This window comes from Mastigoproctus giganteus, chromosome 3 (genome assembly GCF_048544385.1).
Source record: "Mastigoproctus giganteus isolate SK-2022 chromosome 3, ASM4854438v1, whole genome shotgun sequence".
Taxonomy (NCBI): domain Eukaryota; kingdom Metazoa; phylum Arthropoda; class Arachnida; order Uropygi; family Thelyphonidae; genus Mastigoproctus; species Mastigoproctus giganteus.
This window is the reverse complement of record NC_143577.1, coordinates 169,310,000-169,337,477: the sequence shown is the minus strand read 5'-3', so window position 1 is coordinate 169,337,477 and position 27,478 is coordinate 169,310,000. Positions and strand designations below refer to the sequence as shown.

General features: G+C 37.7%; 1 protein-coding gene across 4 annotated transcripts in view; it reads right to left on the bottom strand.

Annotated features, from left to right (window-relative positions):
- Positions 1–27,478, bottom strand: part of LOC150088403 (protein sel-1 homolog 1-like) — a 378,494-nt gene that overhangs the window by 233,770 nt on the left and 117,246 nt on the right. For 3 of the 4 annotated variants that reach the window (XM_090369493.1, XM_090369492.1, XM_090369494.1), the window contains exons 8-9: positions 20,141–20,310; positions 2,620–2,676 (exon numbers count right to left, since the gene is read on the bottom strand). In XM_090369493.1, the coding sequence (XP_090225619.1) occupies positions 2,620–2,676; positions 20,141–20,310 (227 nt within the window). The remainder of the gene's footprint in view (positions 1–2,619; positions 2,677–20,140; positions 20,311–27,478) is intronic. The other variant, XM_090369495.1, reaches the window with a different exon arrangement.

Sequence of the window (27,478 nt, the reverse complement as noted above, 5' to 3'; positions counted from 1 at the left end):
GACCCCCCCCTCCCTCTCCTAATTACATCAATCTGAAAAATATCCATTAATCACAATGCTCTGTCTTCTGCCCAGCAGTCATCCAGTAATCCATCTTAGAATTTTTTCATTATCCCAACATGTTCCAGCTTATACAGTAACCTCTCATAAGGGACTGAGTCAAATGCTTTGTTAAAATCCAAATAAACTATGTCGAAGTGTTTCTTATATCCAGCTCATGAGTAACTGTATGAAATTAGCCTAGCAAGTTAGTTAGTGACTTTCCCTTAACAGAGCCACGTTGTGCATCCTCCGGAATGCCATATCTATCTAAATGTCCCTGGATTGCACCTAAGATTTTTCCTACCACTCAAGTCAGACTAACCAGTCTGTAGTTACCAACTTCACTCTTAGAACTGTTTTATGTATTGGCAATACATGGCACTTCTCCAATCCAAAGGTATCTCCCAAGTGCAAAGAAGCCCACATAATCAACCTCAATAGTTCAATACACTCCCTCATGCCCCCCCCCACTCAAAACTACAGGGTATATGCCATCAACTCCAGGAGCCTTAATTGCCTTTATGCTCAAAAAGTTTTTCTAATAAACAATGATCTGTAATTATGACATTGCTAATTTCATATGGCTCAGACTCAGTTGCACAGCCTCTTCTCAGGTTTGGTTTTTGGTTTTTTTTTTTTTTTTTAGGAGCATTAGCAACTAAGGCCATATTGCTCCAGGTATATGCGGTGGTCATTCCCCGACCTTTCCGCATCCTCCGTATTTGGTGGCTCACGGGCTCAAAACCTGGTCTAATCATGAAGCACACGTGATTCACGTGAATGATGAAGCGCACTGCTGCTCCTGCCCACCTGGCTACGGAGGCACCCCTCTTCTCAGCATGAAGGGTCTTTCATCAATAAAGACCAATACAAAGTACCTATTCAATTCATCTGGCTGAATTATCTATGACTTTCCCACACCCAATGCACAAGAGTCCCATCTGATTAGCTTTATTCTTTATTGTATTCACATACATGGAAAATTTCATCCCCATTGTTTGCTCTCTTAGCCAATGCTTTCTCATATGCAGCCTTGGCTGCCCTGACCTTATTTGTGGCACTATACCAGAGCAACCTGTACCTGTTGTAGGCTTCAGTACTTTTCTTCACTCTAACTGTCCCATGTTATCTTTTTCTGCTCTTATTTGATCAGGCCGCCTCTGCAGTCATCCATTTCGGCATCCTCCTTCTGCAATATTTTCATAAAGGTACATATGCATTCATAGCTTGTGATTTTTGCTTTAAAAATATTCCACAATTCAAATGTATTCGCCATCCCTCGGCAATCCACCCAATTCATAGATGCCATATAACACATTAAACTAAGTCCTCTCTTCTGAAGTGGAAACCTGTGCCTTTATCTTTAACTATTGCAACATCTCTCTTCATCTTCCAACTGACAATAGCATGATCACTTCCTGACAATAGTTCCTGTACTTTAAGCCCTGTGATGCCATCTGATTCGTTAGTAATGATGAAGTCAAGAATATTCTTGCCCCTAGTACTAGTACCCTGGTACAAATAATAATGTTTATTTAAAAAAGCTTTTCCCCACCGTGAGTTCCCCCCACTTATTCCGATCAATCTAGGGTAGATTAAAGTCACCTATAATAAGAAGATTAAAGTTACCCACCTATACTGAGTAGGTGCAGTTAACGTAATGTAAAATAAATAATTAGCCAATCAGATATAAATCAGGAGAATGGTACAGTTATTCCTGGAGAGCACTTCATTTTAGGGTATAAACAGAATAACAAAAAATGAAATATTTAAATTGTTTATTTTGTTTTGTTGTAGTGATCAAAATTGTATGCAATGCATAAATCAAAAATTCATTTCCTTATAGGGATTATATAAACACTTTAACAAAATTTTTTTTCAACCCTTAAAATTATTAAAGATGAAGTTTCATTTTCCAAATCACAATATGAATCAATATTATGGATATTTATAAGTAATGCTTAATTCTTCCTTCATTAAAACTGTCCAATGTTACAAAATAAAAGATTCAGTTGATTCAGGTTCTGCAAATCTCACTACTTTAAGTAATTTTTCTGACTGTTTCTTCAATTAGCAGATCTTTGGACCACAGCCACTTTATCAGTTTAGGAGGTCCTGCAAATGCTTCTGTATACTTGTTTGAAGAAACAGATGCATGTGACCTTTCATGATTGTCTTTATTGTGATGGAACCAGTAAGAACCAGAACTGAAAAGTTAGCAGAATCCACAAGAAAAATTCCTTTTAGTCCTAGATGAAAACTTATCATCCAGGTTCAGCCCTGTCATGGGGCAGCAGTACTGCCACCAGGTAACCAAACTAGTGAGTAGGGGTAATATAGATATATATACAGAGAAAACATTACTTCTTTCGTAAAATCTCTCTTTAGTTTTTTAGGAAAGATATTCTTAACTGAACATTCTAAGTAATTGTAAAACACAAATCAAAAATCAATCTACTCTCCGAAGAGTACTATATATAACACAGTGAAAGTTTCTCAGTCATCAAATTCTCTGGCACACAGGGCTTAGCTAATCGAGTATATTATTTGTGCAATAAATTATTTATGTCAACTTACTGTATGATCCTGTTCAACACCTCGTCCACCCTGGTAATGAAGCTGACCTAATCCAACCTGAAATACAAATATAAAGTATGTATCATCATTGGGTTAGAATAAAAAGAAAAATAAATAAATAAACCTAAAATGATATTTAAGAAAATGTACCAACCACTTGTATATTTAAAAATGATTTCTTAAAAAGATGACCCAAAGATCAGGCAAAAATAAAAACTGAAGGAACCCTCCTACTGAAGCCTTGTCTCTTTTATAATAAAAATAAATAGGACTATCAGTTGATGCTATGAATACTAAGGAAAGACATGCAAGGCTCAAGGGGTAGAATTTTTCTTGGTGTGGCCTGTGCTTGTTAATAGGAGAGACTGCTTTTAAAGGGATGGGACGGGATAGACTTAAATAGAAAGGGTGCAAGAATATTTGCTGATGTTATCGAGGCAGTGATAGGAGGGTCAGAAAACTGCTGGCTTGGGGGGGGGGAGGGAATATGCAGACTAATAGATTAACCAGAGCCACGGGTGAAGGTGATTCTTGCACTGCTTCTATTGGAAAATGCAGTAGCCTGGAAAAGTAAGGTGTCGGAGATTTCAGACCCTGCTGTGGGTCATCATGAAACAAGTGAATACATGGGCTGTGTAAGGATAACTAAGAGTAAGAACATGTTGTTGTTGTTGTTTGGTTTTTAGGAGCATTAGCAACTAAGGCCATATTGCTCCGGGATATGCGGTGGTCATTCCCTGATCTTTCCGCATCCTCCGTATTTGGTGGTGACGGGCTCGAACCTCAGTCTAATCAAGAAGCATGTGCTACGCACTGCTGCCCCTTCCCACCTGGCTACGGAGGCGCCTGTAAGAACATGTGCATGTATACTTGCATGTACACTAATGCCAAGAGCATTGTAAATAAATTTCATGTATTTGAAGAACTGATTAAGATATAAAATGTAGACATTGTAGGGATGGCAGATACATGGAGTCAGTCAGACATAAATGATATTGAATTTGAATATGGAGAGTACAATGTATACAGGAAGGACAGACAGGATAGGAGGGGTCATGCTCACAGTTAAGAAGCACATTAAATCTAAGGCAGTGCATCCAGTCAACAAGGGTGACCAGTGAAACGTTGAGACAGTTTGGTGTGATATAAGCACTGGGAAAACAAAATTGAGAATAGGAGTGTGTTATTGGCCTAATATAAGCCTCCGTAGCTGAGTGGTCAGGGCAGGAATGCAATAGCACATGTGCAAGAAGGCAAGCTTATACAGCATTAGCCAAAAAAAAAAAAAAAAAAACACCCTTCCCATTTCACTGATCCATTCTTTCCAAATGCTTGTCTAGTTCTGCCTTAAATTTATTTAACCTATCAACTTCCATAACAACAGATGGAAGTTTGATCCAGCAACCAACTCCCCGCTAGCTAAAGGCAAACTTCTGCACACCTATTTTACAATTGTCTTTCCTCAGTTTGAATCTATGCTCCCTCAGGTTTGTAATCTGAGCAAAAGGAAGAATCCCATCAGCATTGAGCCTGCTCAATCCATTCAAGGCCTTATACACCTCAATTAGATCACCTTGCAGGTGCCTACCTAGCCTCCAGAAGCTGCAATTTGCAGAAGTTAAGCCTTTCTTCATAAGAGCACCCCATTGTTCCCTTCACCAGTCTTGTTGCCCTTCTCTGTACTCGTTTTAGCAATTCTGTATCCTTCCTAAAATGAGGTTTCCAGACCTGTACGCAGTACTCAAGGTGTGCCTAACCATTGCCTTATACAAGGGGATAATCACCTCCTTATCACTGCTCGTAAATTTCCTATATATCATTGACAAGACCCCATGACCTACTATGGCAGCTTGTCTGTACTGCTCAGAAAACTTCATAATCTGACTGCACAATTACCCCTAGGTCTCTTTCATTCACCAGTACCCTGAATGTAACAGCACCCAGTTGGTACAATTCTCTGGTGTTACTGCTACTCATATGCATTACTTTGCATTTGTTAATGTTAAATTTCTGTTGCCACTTCTCAGCCCATCTGCCCTTCCTTTTAAAGTTTATTTAAGTAAAGAAGTAATTGCTGTTTTTCATTGCATTTGCCAGATTTTTCATAATCTGTCTTCGCTTGCCTAACCTCCTTTGTGACATGATTACAAACTACCTTGTATTTACTATAGGCTTCTGTGTTGCCTGACGATTTATGTGCAACCAATGCAATTTTCTTCTCTACCAAAAGGCTCATTAGTTTACCTGACATCCATTTGGGCCTAAATATAAAGCAGTATTTCTTAGTTGGAACAAAAAGCCTAGTACCTTTCAAAATCCTTGAATGCTTCCCATTTAGAATTTGCTGTTGGTAACATCATCAGTTGGTCTCACTGTATAGAACCTAAAAAATCTGAGACCACCGTAGTCGCCTTTACGCTGACCGGACTAAACAGGTGAGTAAAGTGCCTGTCTGGCAATCCAAAGGTCGCGGGTTTGAATCCCGCCTCAGGCTTGGATATCACAATGGTACCGCACTATCCAGTTGGATCTCATGGCCACGATACACGAAGGAAGCAGGAAAAAACTGGTTCCTTCGTGTATTTCTCACATCATACGATAAAAAAAAAAAAGTCTCCTTTACGAAGCAAAAACCCTTCCTTTACCCTGATGGTAGTTACATCTTTAAGTAAATCCCACATCAGTACAATGTGATCACTGCCTACTAGTGGTTCCTTTATCTGTAAATTCTTAATGCATGAATAATCACTACTGATAATCAGATCAAGAGTATTACTCCCTCTTGTTGCCTCTCTAACATGCTGATGTAGGAAACATCCAATTAATCCGCAAAAGCCCTGCTAGCGTGCAAGTAACCAACCACAAGTTCCAGTCTATATCTGGGAAGTTAAAATCCCCCATTATAAGAGACTCCGATTTACTGGCACACTATTTCTCTGTATAATTGTTCATTGTACTCATCAGAGTCATTAGGCCAATAACAAACTCGTACCCTCATTTTTGCTTTCCCAGTACTTATGTCACACCAAACTGACTCAACATTGCACTGTCCATCTATGTCAACTAGATGCACTTCCTTAGATTTTATGAGTTTCTTAACTAAACTAATAGCATACCCCCTCCTCCCTTCCTCTTATGTCTATCCTTTCTGTACACATTGATGTGAAGTACCTATTCAATTCATTGACAACAAAACAGCTAGGTTATCTGACTTTCCCACATCCATTATGTAATGGTCCAATCCGATTCATTCTTTTCTTCTTTGTATTGATATACAATTCAAGAGAATTTTTCTTGTAGTTCATTTTGCTTTCTCTTTTAAGAAACCAGCAATAGTTCCCCCCCCTTGCAGTGTCCCATTGACCTTAGTACTGCTTTACCATCGTGGATATGTCCTGATGAAAGTATTCCCATTGCTCATCACTTACATCTCCTAAATTTTGAGGGGTAAAACTAAGATGATAAGAAGAAAATGAATTTTCAAAGACATTTGGCAGCCTATCTATATACATAATTCTGTAAGCCATTTTCTGGTTATCAAAATTGTGAGCGAATGGAAGCAGCTACAGACATGTGCAACTACTCATTTTAAAGCTTATACTGTCAGGATGTCAGGAAAAATAAGTCTTACGATGAAACGTGCCCTCAACCCCTAAAAGGGATCATAAAATTCAGAGTTTGAATTAGCACAGTGTGTTCTATAAAAGAGTTCATGTTGTATTATAAAAAGATACAACATGAACTCTTTTATAGAACACACTTTATCATTGTCAAGGTTAGGTCATGAATGGTGCTGTTCTAATATATTTTGTAAAATTAATTAAATGGTAAGATAAAGTACTCAGCTATATAGTTTGATTTTCAAGAACTGGTGCACATATAGTAGATATATACTAATTTAGGTTGCGGAAGTTTAAACGTTTTCAGAGCGTAACTGCTATTATGGCTAACTATGGTTTATAGTTAGCTATAGTAGTAGGTTGGCAGAAGCCAACTAATTGAGGATAAGATTCTTTAGGGGAAACATGGCCCAAGTGGCCAGTATTTCATTTTCAATTGTTTTCTAGGCAAAAGATCTTAGCTTAGGTACCCTTAAATAATGGGTGAGGAAGGAGGGAACTATGGCATCATCTCTAAAATTTCGTCATAAAATCAAATTACAAAGAATAATTCAACATGCTTTAGGTTGCACATGCAGTGCCAATGTTTTCTATGCCTACAGTGATATTGTAGCAATTACATCCATTATGTCCATACTATATACTTACCTTTTCCCTTCAAAATAAAACAGCTTCCTATTTGCCTTGCTTTAGCTATTACTATCAACAAGTCCCAAGGGCAAACATCTGAAAAGTTGTGAATCTGTCTGTCTCAATACATATTTAGTCATGGCCAGCTTGCATTCAGAAGAGTCCATTCTGCAGCTGATGTCAAAATTAAAATAGTCCCCACTACTAGACAGTTTTGAACTATGAAGAACATTACATGAAAAATATTGTATACAATGAAGTTTTGCAATAAAATAACACACTTGGAATTTAAAAAAAAAAAAAAAAAAAAAAAAAAGAGAAAAATTAAAACACAATAAATTAAAATTGCAGCTTTCATTGTACAAGCCACTAGGATCTTTCAGTGAAGTTTCATAATTATCTTCTTTCCTTCTTCCAAAAAATGCACAACTACTTGAGACAATCATTAAGATGCTAATTCACAGCTAATTGGTAATAGGGAAACATTTCGGACACTGAACAGAAAGTGCCCAGTGTCTGAGTACAGCTGAAAAAAATGTTTCATTATAGTTGCAAAATTTAAGCTTAGTTCTGTGAAATTATTATTACAGGTAACCCTCGTATAACACGGTAGTTTGATTCCTACAAAATCTAGTGTAATGCGAAACTGTGTTATATGGGACTAAGAACCAAAAGGGGAGTTACGTTCCAAAAGCTAACAAAAATACGCCTTTTTTTTATAACTATCAGAAACTTGATTTTTATAGTAGTAATAACTTAATATTTTAACTTTATTTTTATAATAGCAATAACTTAAATAGTAATAAATGAACAACCGCTTACCTTACAAACTGTGATACTTATATATCAGATAATGTACATTCATTTAATTTTCTTCCTCTTCATTGCTGCTAAGCACAATCTCTTCTGCAGCATCTAGATTTCGTGTATCTTCTGCTCTCTTTAAAAGTCATGAACTGCACTCTTCGAAGTCACAATTATTTTTTATGGTCTCAAACAAGCACAAGTTCAATAGTACAGAACCTAACCCAGGGCTCTCCCAACAAATACAGTGGACCCTTGCTTTAAATGATACATGAAAATCGGAATATTTTCCAGTTGGCAAAATTAAAATATTTGCGCTTACATACATAGCTTAATTAATACGTACTAACTAATTGATATTTCTGTTCACTGTTTTTTTTTTTTGTTTTTTTTGCGTTGTAAAATTTAAAACAGTAAAAATTATATGCAATTAATAACAAAGAACACGGCACGCACAAGTTGCAACAAACATGATACAGAGTAGTGTTAGTTGTCTGATGACAACTAAGACGCAAGGTTTCCCCCATCTCCACTAAAGTGTAAAGTGTGTTAGTTGAACGATACAGAGTAATGAGTTTCTGAAAATTTATTTGTTGTTTTTATATGATTGAATATTTCATGGAAGGGGAAACACATTTCACCATAATAACGTGAAAGCCCACAGAATTACAGCTATTGGTACTATAGCAAATGCAAGAAGACATTTGTTTATTCTTCAATTGTCTTTCCTCAATTTGAATCCATGCCCCTTCAGGTTTGTAATCTGAGCAAGCAGAAGAATCCCATCAGAATTCAGCATGCTCAATCAATTGTAGGCCTTATACACCTCAATCAGATCACTTTGCAGGTGCCTAGTGACCAGCCGCTGCAATTTACGCAGTACTCAAGATGTGGCCTGAACATTGTCTTATACAAATGGATAATCACTTCCTTTTCCCTACTAGCAAAATTCCCGTATATCATTGACAATACCCCATGACCTGCTCTGGCAGCCTGTCTGAATTGCCCAGAAAATTTCATATCTGACTGCACAATTACTCCTAGGTCTTTTTCATTTTCTACCACCCTAAATGTAGTACCTCACAGTTGGTACATTTCTCTGGGGTTACTTCTACCCATATGCTGTACTTTGCATTTGTCAATGTTAAACTTCAGTTGCCACTTCTCAGCCTATATGCCCAAATTTTTTAGATGCTGTTCAAAGAATTTACTAGGCTTTTTATACAAACGAAGAAATACTGTTCAAGGCTTAGTTCTAAATGGATGTCAGATGTAGCAAAGAAGAAAACTGCATTGTTGCACAGAAATTATCAGGTGATATAGAAGCCTATGGTAGATATAAATTAGTCTGTAATCAAGACACAAAGGAGGTTAGGCAAGCTAAGGCAGATTATGAGAAGTCAATGGCAAAGAAAAACAGCAAAGACTTCTTTACTTATATTAACAATAGAAGGAAGGGTGGAATCACATTGGCCCAGTTGATTTGTATGGGTTAACAGGTGATGACTCTGTTCAGGTTGCAGACAAATTGAATAAGTGTTTTGCATCTACATTCACACATGAGGAATTCTTTAGGGTAGGAGATGCCAGAAGTTTATCAAACTCTAAAGAGGAGCTAAATGATTTGTAATAAATGAAAGGAAAGTGGAGGAGAAATTGTTCAGGATGGATATAAAAAAGGCAACTAGGGTGGATATATTAAGAAGGGCAGCAAAGGAAAGGAGGTAAGCAAACCGAACCCTTAGCCATAATTATGAGGGCTTCCATATGAGATGAGCAAATGTATCCCGAATTCATAAAGCAGGATCAAAAGGTGATGTGAGTAATTAGACCTGTGAGCTTAACATATGTTCCACAGAAAATAATGGAATCACCAGTTAAAGAAGTAATGCAGGACCATCTGGATAGGCATGCAATTATACTGAAATCACAGCACTGATTTGATAAGAGGCAGTCTCGTGTAACCAACCTAACAGGTTACCATGATGCAGTATCCAAGTACGTTGTTTCAAAAAATAATTTTGACATCATATGCTAGAATTTAAGGAAGACTTTTCATACTGCTGCACATAAAAGACTGCTGTACAAATTGGAGAAATGTGGCACTACAGGCAAGTTTCTGCTATAGATAAAGGGATGGTTAAGTGGAAGAAGACAGAGAGAAGTTATCAATGAGCACTGCTCTTCGTGGACTAAAGTTATTAGAGGAGTTCCCCAGGGTTCAGTACTGGGTCCACTTGTTTTCAATATCCATCAGTGATACTGATGAAGAGATATCAGGCTTAATGTCTAAGTTTGCAGATGATAGAAAGGTTGGTAGGATAGTTAACCCAATTTTCTAAGAAAATTGGGTTGATGGACTGAGAAATAGCAGTTGAAGTTTAACATCAAAGCAAGGTACTGGTACATTTACCAAGGTACGTTTGGGTAGTAGTAACCCCAGAGTAACTTAACAAATATGTGGTACTACACTGAGGATAGTGGAGGATATAAAAGACCTGGGGGGGTAACTGTGCAGTCAAACAGAAAATTTCTGAGCAGTGCAGACATGCTACCAGGACAGCTCATGGGGTTTTGTCAATAATATACTTTGCTAGCAGGATAAGGAGGTGATTATCCCTATGTATAAAGCAATGGTTAAGTTGCATCTTGAGTGCTGTAGACAGGTCTGGAGGTCTCACTTTAGAAAGGATGTAGATCTGCTGTAACCTTTTTTTTTTTTTTTTGTTAGTTGTTGGCGCATCGGCTTCTGTGGCCATAATGCACCTCCCAAAGTTTTTGCATGTTAGTCTTTGGTTTTTTTAGGAGCATTAGCAACTAAGGCCATATTGCTCCGGGATATGCGGTGGTCATTCTCTGAACCTTTCCGCATCCTCCGTATTTGGTGCATGTTTCTGATCCAAGCCAGAGGTGGGATTCGAAACCGCGACCTTTGGGTTGCCAAGTAGGCACTTTACCCACCTAGCTAGCCCGGTTGGCCTGCTGCTGTAACCATTTTAGAAAACCCCATCCAGTCTTGTGAAGGGAACAAAAGGGTGCTCTTATCTAGAAAGGCTGCAAATTGTAGCATCTCATGACCAGGCACCTGTGGGGAGATATGACTGAGGCATTAAAAGCCCTGACTGGACTGAGTAAGCTGGATGTTAATGATAATATTCCACTAGCTGAGACTACACACATGAGGGGGCATAAATTCAAGTTGAGGAAGGATGGTTGCAGGATAGATGTGCAGAAGTTTGTCTTTAGCCAGCAGATGGTTGATTGTTAGAACAGGCTTCCATCTATCTGTTGTTGCAGAGTGGATGGGTTGAATAAATTCAAGGAAGAACTAGACAAGTTCTTAAAGTGTACAGATGGGTGAACTCTGGATTTTTTTTTTGGTTTTTTTCTGATACTAGAAACAAGAAAGCTTGCTTTCTTGCATCAATTCCATTACTACTACTACTTACATTGCAACACTCCTAGACATGGGTTAGAGGCTGCCCAACAATGAAAACTATACATGCAGAGAAGAATAATTATTCCTGCACTGGTGGTAGGTAGTCTAATGGGTCTGATCCTTGAATATCAAAATATATACTGTACATTAATAGAGGTTCAGTAGCAGTTAAAACTCTTATTATTCTAATTACGCATACAGACTTATTTCAGCAGTTTGGAAGTAACACATTATTGTTTCCTTGGAATTATATGAAAATAGGATCCCACAGATCAGGAGCCATTATATGTGTTACATAGCTGAAACCAGAAATGTGAAAACTAAGGCGACCAACAGGCACGATGTTGCTGTGAGTATTAGATTTTCTTTGGCTATTTCCGCTACATTTGAAACTTTTTTCTGTGGTTTTGATACTGTTCATTTATGTTTGATTTACTTATTATGATATGATATAGCTTATGTGTCAACTACTATTTACTTACTTTTTTGAGGAGAAAAAATATATTAGTAACAGTATTAGTAATGGGCAAAAAAGTAAAATAATAATAAAAAATTAAATAAAATAAAATAAATTATAAATAATAAAAGAAAAGGAAATAGACAAACTAGTATTTCCCTCTTCCCTTAGGTAACAATCCAGCTGACCTTTGAATTTTCCCAAACTGTCAGACTCTACCACCCATGTAGGTAACTTATTCCAGTAATTTATAACTCACTGGGTGGCTAAATTAAAACATCCTGCAATCCAGTCTAAATATCTCCCCCTCCATAACTTGAATTTATGGACACTAGTTCTAGAATCATTTATAACTGCGAAAATTTCATCCTCATTCATTTTATTTTTTCCTCTCAGAGCCTCAAACATTTCAGTCAAGTCTTCTTTAAGGTGCATAGTTTCCAAGCTGTGCAACCCACATATTCAGTCTTTCCACATATGGATGCCCTTTTGCCAACCTCACCAGGTGAGGTTGGCAAAAGGGCATCCATATCCCTTGCAAGAAGCTGTCTTTTTTTTTTTTTTTTTTTAGGTGGGGGTCTCCATACTTGAATAAAGTATTCAAAGAGTGGTCTAACAATAGCCTTATATAATGGAATTATGATATCCTTATCTCTACTAGCAAATGTTCGATAAATCATTGATAGGACACCATGGGCCTTCCTTGCAACCTGTATACAATGCTTGGAGAACTTTATGTCTGACTCCCAAGTCCCTTTCTTCCACTACTGACTTTAGTTCAACTCCACAAAGTGTATAAGTTATTTTGGGGCCTTGCACTTTGCTGGATTAAAGCAAAGCTGCCACTTTTTCTAACCATCCCTGAAGTCTATCTAGGTCACTATGAAGAAGCTCTGCTTGGTGGTGATCATTAACTACTCTACTGATCTTTACATCATCTGCAAATTTAGACATTACGCCAATTTAGATATCCCTAACATCCCTTCATCAATGTTATTTAAGAAAATCAAAAGCAACAGTGGTCCCAATATGTATCCCTGGGGGACCCCTACTTCTTACATTAACCCAATCTGAGGAATAACCATTTATCTCAACCCTCTGCCTACTGCCCTAAAGCCATCCTGCTATCCATCTAAGGATTTTCTCTGTGATTCTAACCTGTTCCATCTTATAAAGTAACTGCTCATGTGGGACTGAGTCAAATGCTTTGGTTAAATCTAAATAAACAATGTTGGAATTATTCTCTAAATCCAGCTCATGATTGACCTTGTCAAAATAGCTAACCACATTTGCTAAACATCATTTTCCCTTTAAAAATCATTCTGTGTATCCATCAGAATTCATTTTAACTACTACTGAAGTTAGACTGACCAGTTGGTAACATCCCACTATACTCTTAGAACCACCCTTATATATTGGAGATACACTGGAACTTTTCCAATCCAACAGAATCTCTCCCAAATCCAGTGATGCTCTCATAATTAGCCTCAATGGTTCAAAGCCCTCACTTGCCGCCTCCCTTAAAATTATAGTGTATATATGCCATCAACCCCAGGAGCCTTACTCGCCTGTAGGCTCGAAAGTTTTTTCATTAAATAATCATGCAAGATTTCAACATCATTAATCACATTTTTCAACTTCACTCCCATAATTTCTCATTGACATAAAGAGTTTTTCTTCTGTAAATATCGATGCAAAGTAACTGTTGAGTTAATCTGCAACATCAGCTGAGGTATCTGATACTGTCCCACATTAATTAAATAATGGTCAGATTTGGTATGTTCTTCTCTTCTTTGCATTTATATATGTAAAGAATTTCTTACCCTCACTCTTTGCCAGCGATTTCTCATAATCTACAGATGAATTTGTAGCTGTTATAGGCTTCAGTAGTTTTTATTGTTCTGTAACTGTTTCATGCCATCTTTTTCTGCTCAAGTAATCTGGCAACTTCATTATTCATCCAACTTGGAATCCTCTTCGCTGAGTATTTTTTTAATAGTATATACACATTCAAGGCTTCTGTGATTAATGTTTTAAAGGTATACCATAATTAAATTGTATTCATTCTCTGTCTAACCAGTTAATAGAGGCCATGTAGCACCTTAAGGCATTGTAATTTCCTTTCCTGAAATTATAAACCATTCCTTTGCCTTTAACTACTGCTACCTCTCTCTTCATCATCCACCACAGAACTCTGTGATCACTTCTGCTACTGCTTCCTGTACTGTCAACCCTATTATGTCATCTAGTTCATGGGTGTGATCAGGTCTAGAATATTCTTTTCCATAGTACTTTCGCTGACATTTTGATCATCATCATCAGCCATTTTCAATCCACTGCAGGATGAAGGCCTCTCCAGCAACTTTCCAGTTCCTTCCGTTTTGAGCACTGGCCATTTATTTACTACCCACAAACTCATGAATTTCATCTATCCATCTCTGCCTTTGTCTTCCAGGTTTTCTTCTAGCTCCTTTTGGGTACCATTCTGTTATTTTCTTAGTCCATTTGTCATCATGTCTTCGAGCTATGTGTCCTGCCCAACACCATTTTAGTTCTTTAGTTTTGATAAGAATGTCCTTTACATGAGTTTGCTGCCTAATCCATGTGTTTCTCTTCTTATCTAACAGTCTGATTCCCAATATAATTCGTTCCATTCTTCGCTGTGTAGTTCTCAGCTTCTTTTCCATTCTTTTCGTGAGTGCCCAAGTTTCATTTCCATAAGTCATGGTGGGGAGTATACATTGGTTCATTATTTTACGTTTCAGACAAACTGGGATAATGCTCTTCAGTATGTGACTATATTTCCTGAATGCTATCCATCCAAAATTTATTCTTCTCTTGACTTCCAGCCATTTATCATTATTACAGCTAATAACTTGTCCCAGATAAGTATATGATTCCACCTTTTCAATTACTACTCCTTCAATCATTATTTCCCTTTCTGTGGCATACTTGTTCATCATTACTTTTGTTTTAGCCATATTCATCTTTAGTCCAAAATCCTTACTAACTGTGCATAACTGATTAAGATTTTCCTCTAATTCTTTGGGATTGTGACTTATGACCACAATTTCATCTGCAAATCGTAAATGGTTTAGGTACTCTCCATTCACATTGACTCCTTTCTGCAACCAGTCTAATCTTCTGAAAGCTTCCTCAAGGGCAGCAGTAAACAGCTTTGGAGATATTGTGTCTCCTTGTCGAACTCCTTTCTCGATTTTAAATTTCCTACTGTCTTTGTTTATCTCCTTTCTTATGCAGCAAAACTATTATTGCATTATTCCACTGCTTAGGCGTCACACCTTTTCTAATGCACTTTGTGAAGAGCCTTGTCAGTTTTTGTGTTATGTCTCTTCCTCCCAATTTTAACAACTCTACAGTAACTTCATCTTCCCCCGGGGCTTTCTGATTCTTCATTTTCTTCAATGCATGTTCTACCTCATCAGGAAGAATATCGGGTATGTTGTATGTGTTGCTACTTTGCAATCCATCTTCCCCACTGCTGGCATCATTCCCCTGCTCCTTGTATAATTCTCTATAGTAATCTTCTACTATTTGAATTATGCCTTCTCTGCTGTTTATAAGTACACCATCGCTATTCTTCAGTTTCATTTGTCTTTCTGTATTACTGCTCATGTCTGCTGATTTAAGTCCTTTGTTTTCCCTTAATGCTTGTTCTACTTTTCTTGTGTTAAATCTTCTTATGTCCTCTCTGATTCTCTTTCTAATGGCTTTGCATAACTCAGTATACTCAATTTTCTCCCTGTCAGTGTTTTTCTTGCTTTTCGTTTGTCATCTTCGTTTCATCATGACAAGTGTTTCTTGATTATTTTTTTCTTCTTTGGATTTCTTTTTCCCTACAGGTTTTTTGGGCTTTATCACTTTCAGAAAGTTGTAATATTCCTCATCGATATCTTGGTCCTGAGCAGTCTGCAGAAGCTCAAACTTGTTCTTAAGTTCCAGTACATACTGCTTTTTCTCCTCTTCTGTTATCTCAAAGACCTTTGTATTATTTACTCGAGTCAGTTTTTTCCTTTCCTACATCTATATCAAGATGTACAATCTTACGAATGATAAGATGTACAATCTTACTATTCTGTGATCACTACCAACATTTACCTTATTCAGGACGGTAACATCATTCACAATATATCTTCTGTTAGTGAGGATGAAGTCAATTTCATTAGTAGTTAATCCATTTGGACTCTTCCGTGTCCACTTTCTGTTCACCCTTTTCTTGAAAAAAGTGTTCATTACTGACAGTCCTTGAGATTCTGCAAATTCCACAAGTCTTTCACCTCTTTCATTTCTTTCACCAATTCCAAAATTTCCTATAGTTCCCCTTTCTGCGCTGCTTTGTCTTTTTCCAACCTTAGCATTGAAGTCCCTCATAATAATAGTGTAGTGGGTTTTCTGCTCATCTAGAAGACTCTCAATTTCGGTGTACATTTCTTCAACCTCTTCATCATCATGGCTTGATGTTGGTACATAAATCATTATCTTTAGCTTGTACCTCTTAGAAATCTTGAGTATTAGTCTTGACACCCTTGGTGATGTACTTTTGAATTACAAAATGTTGTTTTTAAAATATTTATGGACCAGAAACCCAACTCCACCTTCACTCCTTTCATTGTTTCCATTGGTGTAGAGCAGATTTCCACTTGATAAACTTATAAGTCATTCATTTCTTCTTCTTGTTTCAGCCAAACGGATGATATTCCAATTCACCTTTTCTAATTCCTTTTCCAGCTCTAATATCCTGTCTTCACCGATGAGTTGGTTAGTTAGTTAGTTATTTTGGTTTTTAGGAGCATTAGCAACTAAGGCCATATTGCTCCGGGAATATGCGGTGGTCATTCCCGCATCCTCCGTATTTGGTGGTGACAGGCTCGAACCCCGGTCTAATCAAGAAGCGTGTGCTACACACTGCTGCTCCTTCCCACCTGGCTACGGAGGCGCCCACCGATGAGTGATCTTACGTTATAACAGGCCAAGTTCAGTTTCCATGCATGGCAGCCTGGTCGTACCCAGAGATTCTTAGCACCCTCTGCTTCCACTCTGATCCTCTCGCTGCCGGAAGAGGGAGAGTGAAAGCTGCTGGGGACTGAGGGCCATTTGTTTTGTCGTACTGTCATATGCTGGAGGGTTTGATCTTTTCCTCTTCATGCTGACCAGGCGTCTTGAAGAGAACCATTCTACATGTTCGTTGCCAACTAAGACGTAACAGGCCTTACCATCGAGAAGGTGTGCATGAGTGGATTTTAGGGAGGCAGGCCAACCGGACTTCTCCTAAATCTTCTGTAATAGAGAGATATTGGATCCATCGGTGTTTTAGGTTGAGTGTCTGATAACACACAATACCTGTTTCCCTCTATTTTGATATCAATAACAATCACCTAGTTGATTTTAAAATTTTGTCCCCCCCCATATACGAGGTACTACTCAAATTTTCCCGAAATCTGGATGTTGTGCGGGAACTACATCTAGTATGGACTTGTGGCCCTAGGCAACACTACATGCATCCTTTGTGAATCAGTGTGCCATGTGGCATCAGGCTGGATAGAGTCATTGAATATTTATGAGGAGTTCTTTGGTGGTGTACTTTGCGTAGTTTGCGATTGTCGATGTGAGAGAGCAACATGTTTCTCTCTCACATCATGAGTTGAACATGAGAAGGATTGCGGCGAAGTTTGTGCCACGGTTACTGAGTAAAGACCAAAAGCAGCATCGCATGGAAGTTAGCAGAAATCTTCAACAACGGGCCAGGAGTGATTGAATTTTCCTTTCTATGGTTATCACTGGTAACGAGAGTTGGATATATGGGTATGACCCAGAAACCCAGTGAAGAGCCCATCTTCGCCCCAGCCGAAGAAAGCCCGACAAGTGAGGAGCAATGTGAAGTCCATGCTGATCTGTTTTTTGGACATCTGGACGAATTCCAGGAGGAATTTGTCCCTCCTGGCCAGACCATCAATGCAAAATTCTACTGCAACATCCTAAGGTGGTTAAGGAAAGCCGTCAGGAGGAAACGTCAAGAGAAGTGGCACACAAAGAACTGGGTCCTTCATCATGACAGAACGCTGCCCCCCCCCACACACCCCTCGCTGTGGCACGGTGTTTGGCATCCAACAACATGACAATCGTCCCCACCTCCCTTATTTGCCAGACTTAGTCCCCTGTGACTTCTTCCTCTTCCCAAGAATGAAAATCAAGTTTGATTGATTTAGATTTTACTGGTGCAAAAATGACTACGGTTATACTGCGCCAAGAAAATGAAAATCAAGCTGAAGGGTCGAAGATTTTACAGCGTAGAGCAGAGTTTCCCAAACTTTTTTAGTCCCAGAACACTTTTCATCTCACAACATATTCAGGGAACACTTACGAAACACAAGTTTAGTGAGAGCCAAGGAACTGTTGCTAATATTTTATTACATATGGCGCACTGTGCATCAGGAGCATCTTTATTTCCAACACATGTAAAGGCGAAATTCAAATAACTGTCATCATACTTTCATTTTGGTCTTTTATTAGTTGATTCCTGTTTTTTTCACTTTGGATTTCTGGGGAACAAAAGGCTGCGATTGTTCATCCTCACTTTGAAGTGTGACAATATTGTGTTCGTTTTCATTAAGCAAGTTGCAATACTAGAAGTACTTTGCTTCTCGTTTTAAAGTTCCTTTTTTCAACCACAAATCTATGGTCACATATTTTAGTAATAATATTTTGAAATACTAATAATTATCAAAAAAAATTTATACAAGGAAATGAGTTTAGTTATGATATCGGTTCGCTTCCTCCTCTCCTTCAACCCATGTACTCCAGGCTAAATCGCATATGAATGGTATATTAGATCACTATATTGCTGCTTTTTTGTAGGTGTCATTACCTCTGTGCATACTTCTCTATGCAAAGCCTGAGAAAATAAAGTGTTCCACGGTCTATCTGATTATTAGTCTATGCCAGTATATTAACTGAAAAAAAAAAAAAAAAAAAATGTTAAATATTATAATGATACAAAAGTGGTGTACGCTACAAATATGCAAAATTTATTTATTTTGTTTTTTTAATTATTAATTACAATTTTTCACAGAACACTGGTTTACATCTCATGGAACACTAGTGTTCCACGGAACACAGTTTGAGAAACGCTGCATAGAGGATATCCAAACCAAATCACAAGCAGTGCTGAACACTATGACGAAAGAGTACTTTCAGGATGCATTGAAATCATGGGAGATGTGCTGGGATTGGTGTTTATGCTCTTGAGGGGACTACTTCAAAGATGATGGTGGCAAATAAGACCCAGGGTGAGTCTAATTTATTTTAGAAATATATTTCGGGAACATTTCGGTTGCACCTCGTAGTTTCCTTCCCATTTGGTCCAATCAGTTAGAGGCAAATTAAAATCACCCATAATAAGACATTCATGCTTACTTGCCCATTTCATTTGCATGTAGAGGCTCTCATCATAATCTTCACAATCAGCTGGCCTGTAGATTACTCCCACTCTCATTATACCTTTGCTTCCAACTATCTCACACCATACAGATTCTATACTAGCATATGAAACATCTGACTTTCGTTGCACTCAGGCTGTTTTTAATAAGCATGACCCCTTTTATCTGCCCTATCCTTCCTAAATACCTTGTACATACCATACTGAAACTCATCATCCCCAATCTCTGGGTGGCACCACATTTCAGTAAGCCCTATTATGTCAGCGTTACTTGTCCTAACCAGCAGTTCGAATTCACTCATTTTATTGACAACACTTCTGACATTACTGTAAAAGCAATTAAGACAGTGTTCTTGTACAGTTAACTACCCTGACACACCCCTTGAAGTTATTTAAGCTTGCTTCCCTGGCATTAGTTATCTGCTCATTTAAAACGTTTCTGCCATCAGAACATCTTGCTAATGTGATCTGTTGCAGTAAAAAATAAGAATTCTTGAGGTATATGCAAGTGTTATTACTTTGACCAATATCATTAGATAAATGCATATCTATATTACCTTTATCCCCCCAAACTAGCAGTTTCCCTGAACCTTTAAGGTATCCTCAGTGATACTGGCAAAAAAATGCACGAAATGTAAATGTAAAAAATATTTCTACAAAACAGTTTCCTTCTACCTACAAGTGCGGGCCAAGCTGATAAAAATTTCCCCCCCAAAAGCCTTATGTTATATTACAAATAACATTAGAGAATATCTAAGAAGCACCATTTAATAAGCATTGCAATCCCCATTAGTAATAGGTCAAGCAGAATTAAAAAAAATAATAATAAAAAAATCCCCCCCCCCCCCAACTGCTTCCCAGAAACGAAGAAAATTTTTGGGCTCTCAGACCAGGTGCCACCGCCTTTGTTACAATAGAGCTCCACTTGATGGGTTAAAATAAATATGGGTTAAAAATTCCAATAGGGTGAGCTTCCTACCATTTAAATATCCTATAACAGAGGAATAATCACATTATTTTATACATGAATCATGTCACCAGTATAAAATGTAGATGACTTAATTCAGTTCACAAAAGATATGAATGCCAATTACAGTTATATTAGAGAAGAATACCTGAGCCTGAACATCTCCTTTATCTGCTAGAAACTGATAATATTGAATAAGATCATCATCCAGAACTCCTGAAGCTGAACCAGGATTTTCTTGTTCATCTAAAAGACGAACCCTTTGTATTACACTGCCACCACTTGTTGAAAGCTCTTCCTCCACTAAATAAAGTATATCTAGTTGATTACAAAATAAATTGTGGCAGAGAGTGAAAAAAAAAAATAATAATAAAATAACAAATAATAATAATAAAAATTTGCAAAATCATACATATGCACAAAATTAGAAATGTAGCATTTAGGGAACATTATGAACATATGATACAGAAAATTTAAAGTAATATTTTATTTTGAAAATATTACATTGCAAAACAAAGTAATATTTGCATGTATCAAAAAAGAGAATGTAAAATTAAAGTTACACAACATTCTGATTAATAAACAAATGGCTTGATACTCTGATTATTTGAGATAACCTCATGCCATGATTGGTATTCCATTTCCGCCATTCTCAGTGACCAATAATTTTTTTTTTTTTTAAGAATGGGGGAAGATTCAAAATCTTGTAACACGGTCAAATAATTGAACTGAAAGATTACATGTTATATCACTTTGACATTTTCTCCCCAATTTCCTTTATTGCTGCTTGTTTCTTTTAGTCTTAGTATCAGCTAGATAGTGAAAAGAAGCCCAGACTTGTGCTGAACCAGTCAAAGACAAATATATAAATTAAATTAATAAACTATCACTACCTGTGTGCTTCCCTCCAGAAGCAAGGAAGCTATGCAGCTAATCTTTCAATTTCCTCAAAATGTCAGCTTCAACTATAGGATGATGTTACTCATTCAAGTAATTAACAACTCAGTAGCTAAATGAAAATTTTTTATAATTCAATCTAAACCTCTTCTGCCATAATCTGAATTTATATTTCTAGTTTTAGTATTATTTACCAACCATAAACATTTCATTTTCATTCATTTTACTATCCCCTCTCTGAGCCTTATAGACTTCAATCAGAAGAATTCTAAGATACTTAGCTACCAAACTCTGCAGCCCTACATATTTGAAGTCTTTCCTCATATGGATATCCTTTTTCTGATCATCCAAGTGTAGTCTTACAATTGGCCTTATACAGTAGGATTATGACCTCCTATAAGAAAATGTTCAATAAATTATTGACAGGACACCACAGAGCCCTCCTTGCCACCTGCTGATGCTGTACAGAAAACTTCATGCTTGCCTGTAACATCATAACCTATAAATAAGACACTGCATTTTTTTGCATTAAAATATAGTTGTTACTTTTCTGAAACTCATTGAAGTCTATTCAAGTTGTCCTGAAGGCGTACTGTTTGGTACTAATCATTAGCTACTCTCCTGATCTTGACATCTGCAAATAATCTCTCTGTATGTTGTTGTTGTTAAATTTGTTGGTGTATCAGTATCTTAGGCTATAATGCACTAATTACTGTCTGATATTTTGTTTGTTTTTCTTACAAGTGATAGAGGTCAGATAACATGATATTTATTTATCAATTTTAGGAAAAGAAAAATGTCATCCATGTTCTCTCGATCTCCTAGGACACACTGTAGTGTTAATTGATTGCAATTATGAAAATTAGAGGAAAAAGCTGTTTTCCGTTTTTTTGATATTGTTTGTTTGTTTGTTATTTGATTTTTAGAAGCATTAGCAACTAAGGCCATATTGCTCCTGGGATATGCGGTGGTCATTCCCTGACCTTTCCGCATCCTCCATATTTGGTGGTCACGGGCTTGAACCCCAGTCTAATCAAGAAGCATGTGCTACGCACTGCTGCTCCTGCCCAGTTTTTTTTGATATAGCGGGCATTCTATGATGATATATTTCTATCATCATAGAAAAACTGTGCTTTACAGTGAATGGACATAAACAGTTAATGCATTGTGGAGGGTCAATGTTTGTTAGTAGATAGCAGTGAGTGAGGAATGCATGACCAATGCGTAATCTAGCTAATATGGATTCTTCCTTTCTGTTTCATCTCAGGCTGGATTACCACTGTTTGGGTTCTCTCTTGATTTCAAAAAGTTTATTATTTGTTTGATCTTTTCACATGCTTGTTCACTGTTCTTTATATGTCTGTTTGATAAAGGATTTATGGTTAACATAGGGAGTCCTAAGATTAGATGGCATCACATCTGTAGCAATTTTAACAGCTAGATCTGCATGTTCATTTCCTGGAATTCCAACATGTTCAGGGATCCAACAAAATATTATTAGCTGTCCATGTCTATGAAATTCTAATAACTGTGCCCAAATTTTCTCTATCAGAGGATGACTAGAGGAGGATTTACACTGTAGAGCATTAACAGCACTTAACAAGTCTGTATATATGGTGGATTGAGTATATGTGGCTTCTTTTGTATTCTCTAGGGCTAATAAATAGAATACCATATGACTCAGACGTATAAGAACTGCATTCTGAAGGGGACTGTTTGGAGATTATGGCATTTGGCAGTATTATAGCTGCCAAATGCCAAACTTTACTACCAGTCTTGGATCCATCTGTGTATATAGTTGAATGAAACTACTAAACTTGGTAGAGTGGGCCATATGAATTTGTCTAATGTTGATATCTGGAAGGTTATTCTTTCCCCATTGCTGGAAATATCTATCAATATGTACCAGAGACATTTGCCATGACTGGGTTTCGATGCTAAAATCCTGAAGTGTGTTAGCAAACTTCAGGCCCCAGCTTGTGATTAGAGCTTGAAGCCTAATGCCAGATGGTTTGTTGAACCACCATTTAGTTTGATTGAGATCTCTCCATTTTGGCACGAAGAGGTAATGTCACATGGGATGATGTAGGAGACTGCTGATTTTAGCTGCGTAATTTAGTAGCAGAATTTCTTGCCGAAGGTGTAGCAGCGATTTGTAGGCTTCGAAAAGCCCCCAGTGCAACTCGTAGTGCACTATGATGTATGGGATCAAGCCATTTCAGTACACTTGGCCTGGCCAACTCATATGCATGAGACCCATAGTCTAACCGGGATCTGATCAGTGAGTGATATAGATGATACGATCTGCACCCCGTGACATAGAAGAAATTACTCACAAGGGTGCGTGTATGATTTGGTGATAGATACAACAAAATGTTGTATCTATCACCAAATCATAATGTTATTGTGATTCCAAAAGTGACACGGACTGCTGTTGTTTGGTTTTTAGGAGCATTAGCAACTAAGGCCATATTGCTCCGGGGATGTGCGGTGGTCATTCCCTGACCTTTTCGCACCTCAGTATTTGGTGGTCATGGGCTCGAACCCCTGTCTAATCAAGAAGCGGGTGCTACGCACTACTGCTCCTGCCCACCTGGCTACGGAGGCGCCAACACAGACTGCAATATACTCTAAAGATGTTTGCAGGGGGGATAGGTCTAGAAGGCACTAGAGAGTTCACTATGAGTGCTACTCCTCCATGAGCTAAATTAGAGGAGTTTCAATCATTTCTATACATACTGTAATGTTGTATTTGTGAGATTTGTTTCTTGAATGCTTACTGAAACAGGCTTATATTCAGATATGAGATCATAAAAGTCATCTAAGTTAGCACAGAGCCCACGACAATTCCGCTGAACAACTGTATTCATTATTCAGTTTTAACTGGTGTCTGCTAACTTCCGTGAGGTAGTTTGCTTATGCTTGTCTATTTTTCCTTTTTCCTTCTTTGAAAAAACTGATCTGCCTGTGTCAATGTCACCTTGTGGATGAATTTTAAGAACTGTGTCATCTTTATCTGCTTTTTCATCAATGTCAATGGTATCAAATCTGAATTTGTATGTATCAGTTCTTTCAGAGCTCTTGGTCTCAATCGGTTGCTGATTGGGATTCTTATCTGGAGGTATTGTTACTGGTGTATTTACTTCTTGAGTTGAATATTTGGAGGAAGATTGTTCATCTGATGAAGAAAGTAGTGATTTTGTGCAACCAGATATTGAGATATTTGGAGGGACTGAGCAGTCAGTCTGAGTTGATGCTGAGTGTAGCTGTTAAGTAACTGACACGTACGTAGATGATGTAGTAGAAATTGCAAAGTGTTTCTTTGCCTCTTGATAAGACACTTTGTTCTCTATCTTATATTCCTGAATGTTCTTCTCTTGTTTCCATTGGATGCAGTCCTTAGAGAAGGCAGACTGATTACCATGGCAATTAGGACAGTTTTGGGTTCCACTGTTACAGTCCGTGTGTGTGTGTGTTCTTTTGAATCACAAGTGACTACACCTCCGCACACAGTTTGTGAATGACAAAATTTTTGACACTAAAAGCACCGGACTGGGTTGGGAATGTACGGTCGAACACAGCATGAGGTATCCAGCTTTTATAGTTTTTGAGAGATTTGGTGATTTACATGTCAGTACAGTTAGTCCTCGTATAACATGTGCTTACACTACACGAATTCGATCATACACGATTTATAAATAGGGGAACGATATCTTATATAACATGAACCGAATTCGCTTATGCAAGATTCGCCTTTGTGTTTACAAGAAATGGCAGTCGAACGCAGAATCACCCCAACCGAATGCAACACGATAGGAATGAAGAGAAGATTCTGAAAATGTATTTGTTTTTTATATCAGTGAAGGGGAAATACATTTCACCATAATAATGTAAAAACCCACACAATTCCAACTATCGGTATTATCGCAAATGCAATTAGATAGAGTTTATTACCAGTTTATAACAGATTCCACTAGCAGAAATGCAACTGGAAATTGTTTTTATTGTTTTATGGTAGTAACCCCTAGAAATGTGCTTTAGTAAAATGTGAGGTGTTAATAGTGTATCTCTGCCTTTACGGTGTTGTTTATTCAGTTGCTACAGCTTTGTTTATGTGTATCAAGCGTGCCTCCTCGTTTTGTAATTGTGCTTTATTCCCTAAAAATGAGTAAAATACTTAAAAGGTGTGAAAAGGAAGCATCCTGGTGAAGACACTGCAGATTCACAGAGAAAAAGAAAAGCAATATCAATAAACGGAGGCGGACTGGGTCAAAAATTCTTATCCGGGAAAATTTATAGTGGCCTCATACTATGGCCAAAATCACACTGGCCTCCGGCCCACCGGGGTTTCCCCGCTAAGGCTTATGGCCAACCGCCTCTGTTGATAGAGAAAAAATATGAAATTGTGAAACGCTTTGAGTGAAATGAAAGACCATGTGATATTGCACGTGCTATAGGCCCAAATGAGGCAACGCTGAGAATTACAAAGAATGCAGAAAAAATAAAAACAACTTTCATAGCAGGAGCAACTCAAAGTGTAATTAAAATCCATTAGATTAAGACACAAAGAATTGGAAGAGGTGGAACAGCTGTCATCTGTTTGGATAGAAAATGAAACAAAAAACAAGTTTGCTTACGACAGAAGCAAAAGCAGTAGCAATATTTTATTACATAATAGTCGTAATAAAATACTTACGTATTTTATTACGATTATTTATTGTGTTTGGTAATGTTCTGGTTACAAATGTGTGTTCAATCTTGGGTGGTCGGCACCTAACCCTATTTTTCCCATAGGGCCTGTTGTTTATATTGCATGAGGGTTTCTAGGAACACAACTATCGTGCTATACGAGGACTGACTGTATGACTGTTTGAGTAGGGACAGGTTCTCCACCTTTTTTGATAATTCTTTTTTGCATGCACTACATTTTGGTTACTTAATTCACTACAAGTTCATCCTCTGATACATTTAGGAGATCCCATTCTGATATTACCCCTTTAGAGGATTTCAAGGTGGCATGTGTGGTAACCCTTGCGGGATTCCACCAAAGGTAGCTATTTAAGTCTTTCAGCATGTCTGTGTTCATTCATCTCCCCTAATAAATCTCTAGATCTTAGTCACTGAACCATTTTTGGAGGGACAGACACGTTTTTGAGACACTTCTAAATCAAAAATGGGGAGAGCATACTCAATGGTTGGTCTGTGGAGGAATGCAATATTAAAAAGAGAAGAGCAGAAAAATCTGTCCCCCTTTTTTTTGCCTCTTGGCATGGTACGTATTCAAATTATGATCGTCATGTCTATTTGAATCTGGATCAAGAGATCCATAGTTGGACCATTTTGTGTCATCCATCATTGCTCCTTTTAGCTCTGGGAGAGTGGATTTCTTCTCCCAAGTTTCCAGCCTCACCATGTGGAGGCAGGAGCGGTGCCACCAGTGACCAAGCAATGAGGTTATTAGTTTGGTTTGGTTTTTTTTTTTTAGGAGCATTAGCAACTAAGGCCATATTGCTCCGTGAATATGCGGTGGTCATTCCCAGACCTTTCCGCATCCTCCGTATTTGGTGGTGACGGGCTCGAACCCCGGTCTAATCAAGAAGCGTGTGCTACGCACTGCTGCTCCTTCCCACCTGGCTACGGAGGCGCCTGAGGTTATTAGTGTTAGTGAGTTAGCAGGTTAGTCTTATATACAAGAAAGGTGGTTTTCCTTTCTGTTAAGCAAGCTAACTTCTTTACTTTAGAAGAGCAAAATTAGATAACTTCCAAAATTAGAAAAATAATGCTCAATCACAATCAATTGCTCTTTTAAGAAAATCACTTAAGAATCACTATAGTCACTCGGGGGCCCCTGTCCATATCATTTTCTTAAATGTTCCAACACCAATCCTTGAGTCACCACTTCTAACCTTAGTTCAATCTGATGAGTAATAACTATTAATCACAACCACCCTTGCCTCTTGTTCTGCAGTAACTCTAAGATCCATCTAAGAATCTTATACCATGATCCTAATGTTGATCCAGCTCATACAATAATATTTTGTGTGAGACAAAGCCAAATACTTTACTAAAGTCCAAATGAACTATGTCAAAATTATCTTTCATATCTAGTTCATGAGTGACTATGTCAAAATAACTATCCAGGTTACATGATTTTCCCTTATAAAACCATAGTTTGTTTCTTTCAGAATAACATTTTTGTCTATATGTTCTTATTCTGCAGTCTTGTTCCAATGGCTCCCCGATTTTCTCTACCACTGAAGTCAGAGTGATTGATATATAGTTATTCACTTTGCTGTTAGAATTGCAATACACTGGCAGTTTGTCAATCCTCCCTCAAGTCCACTGATGTCCCCAGAGAGCCTTACCTCCATTTTGGCTCAAAAGTTTTTCTAATAGTCTTCTATAATTGCTATATCACAAATTTCATACTGCTCAGCATGACACCCAAAATTTCTTCATGATGGGAAATGGCCTTCCATCTGAAAAGATCGTGCAAAGCATTCATTCAATTCATCAGCTGGGCTATCTAAGAAATTCACACATCTATTATGCAAGGGTCCAGTCTGATCTTTTCTTCTTTGTATTCACA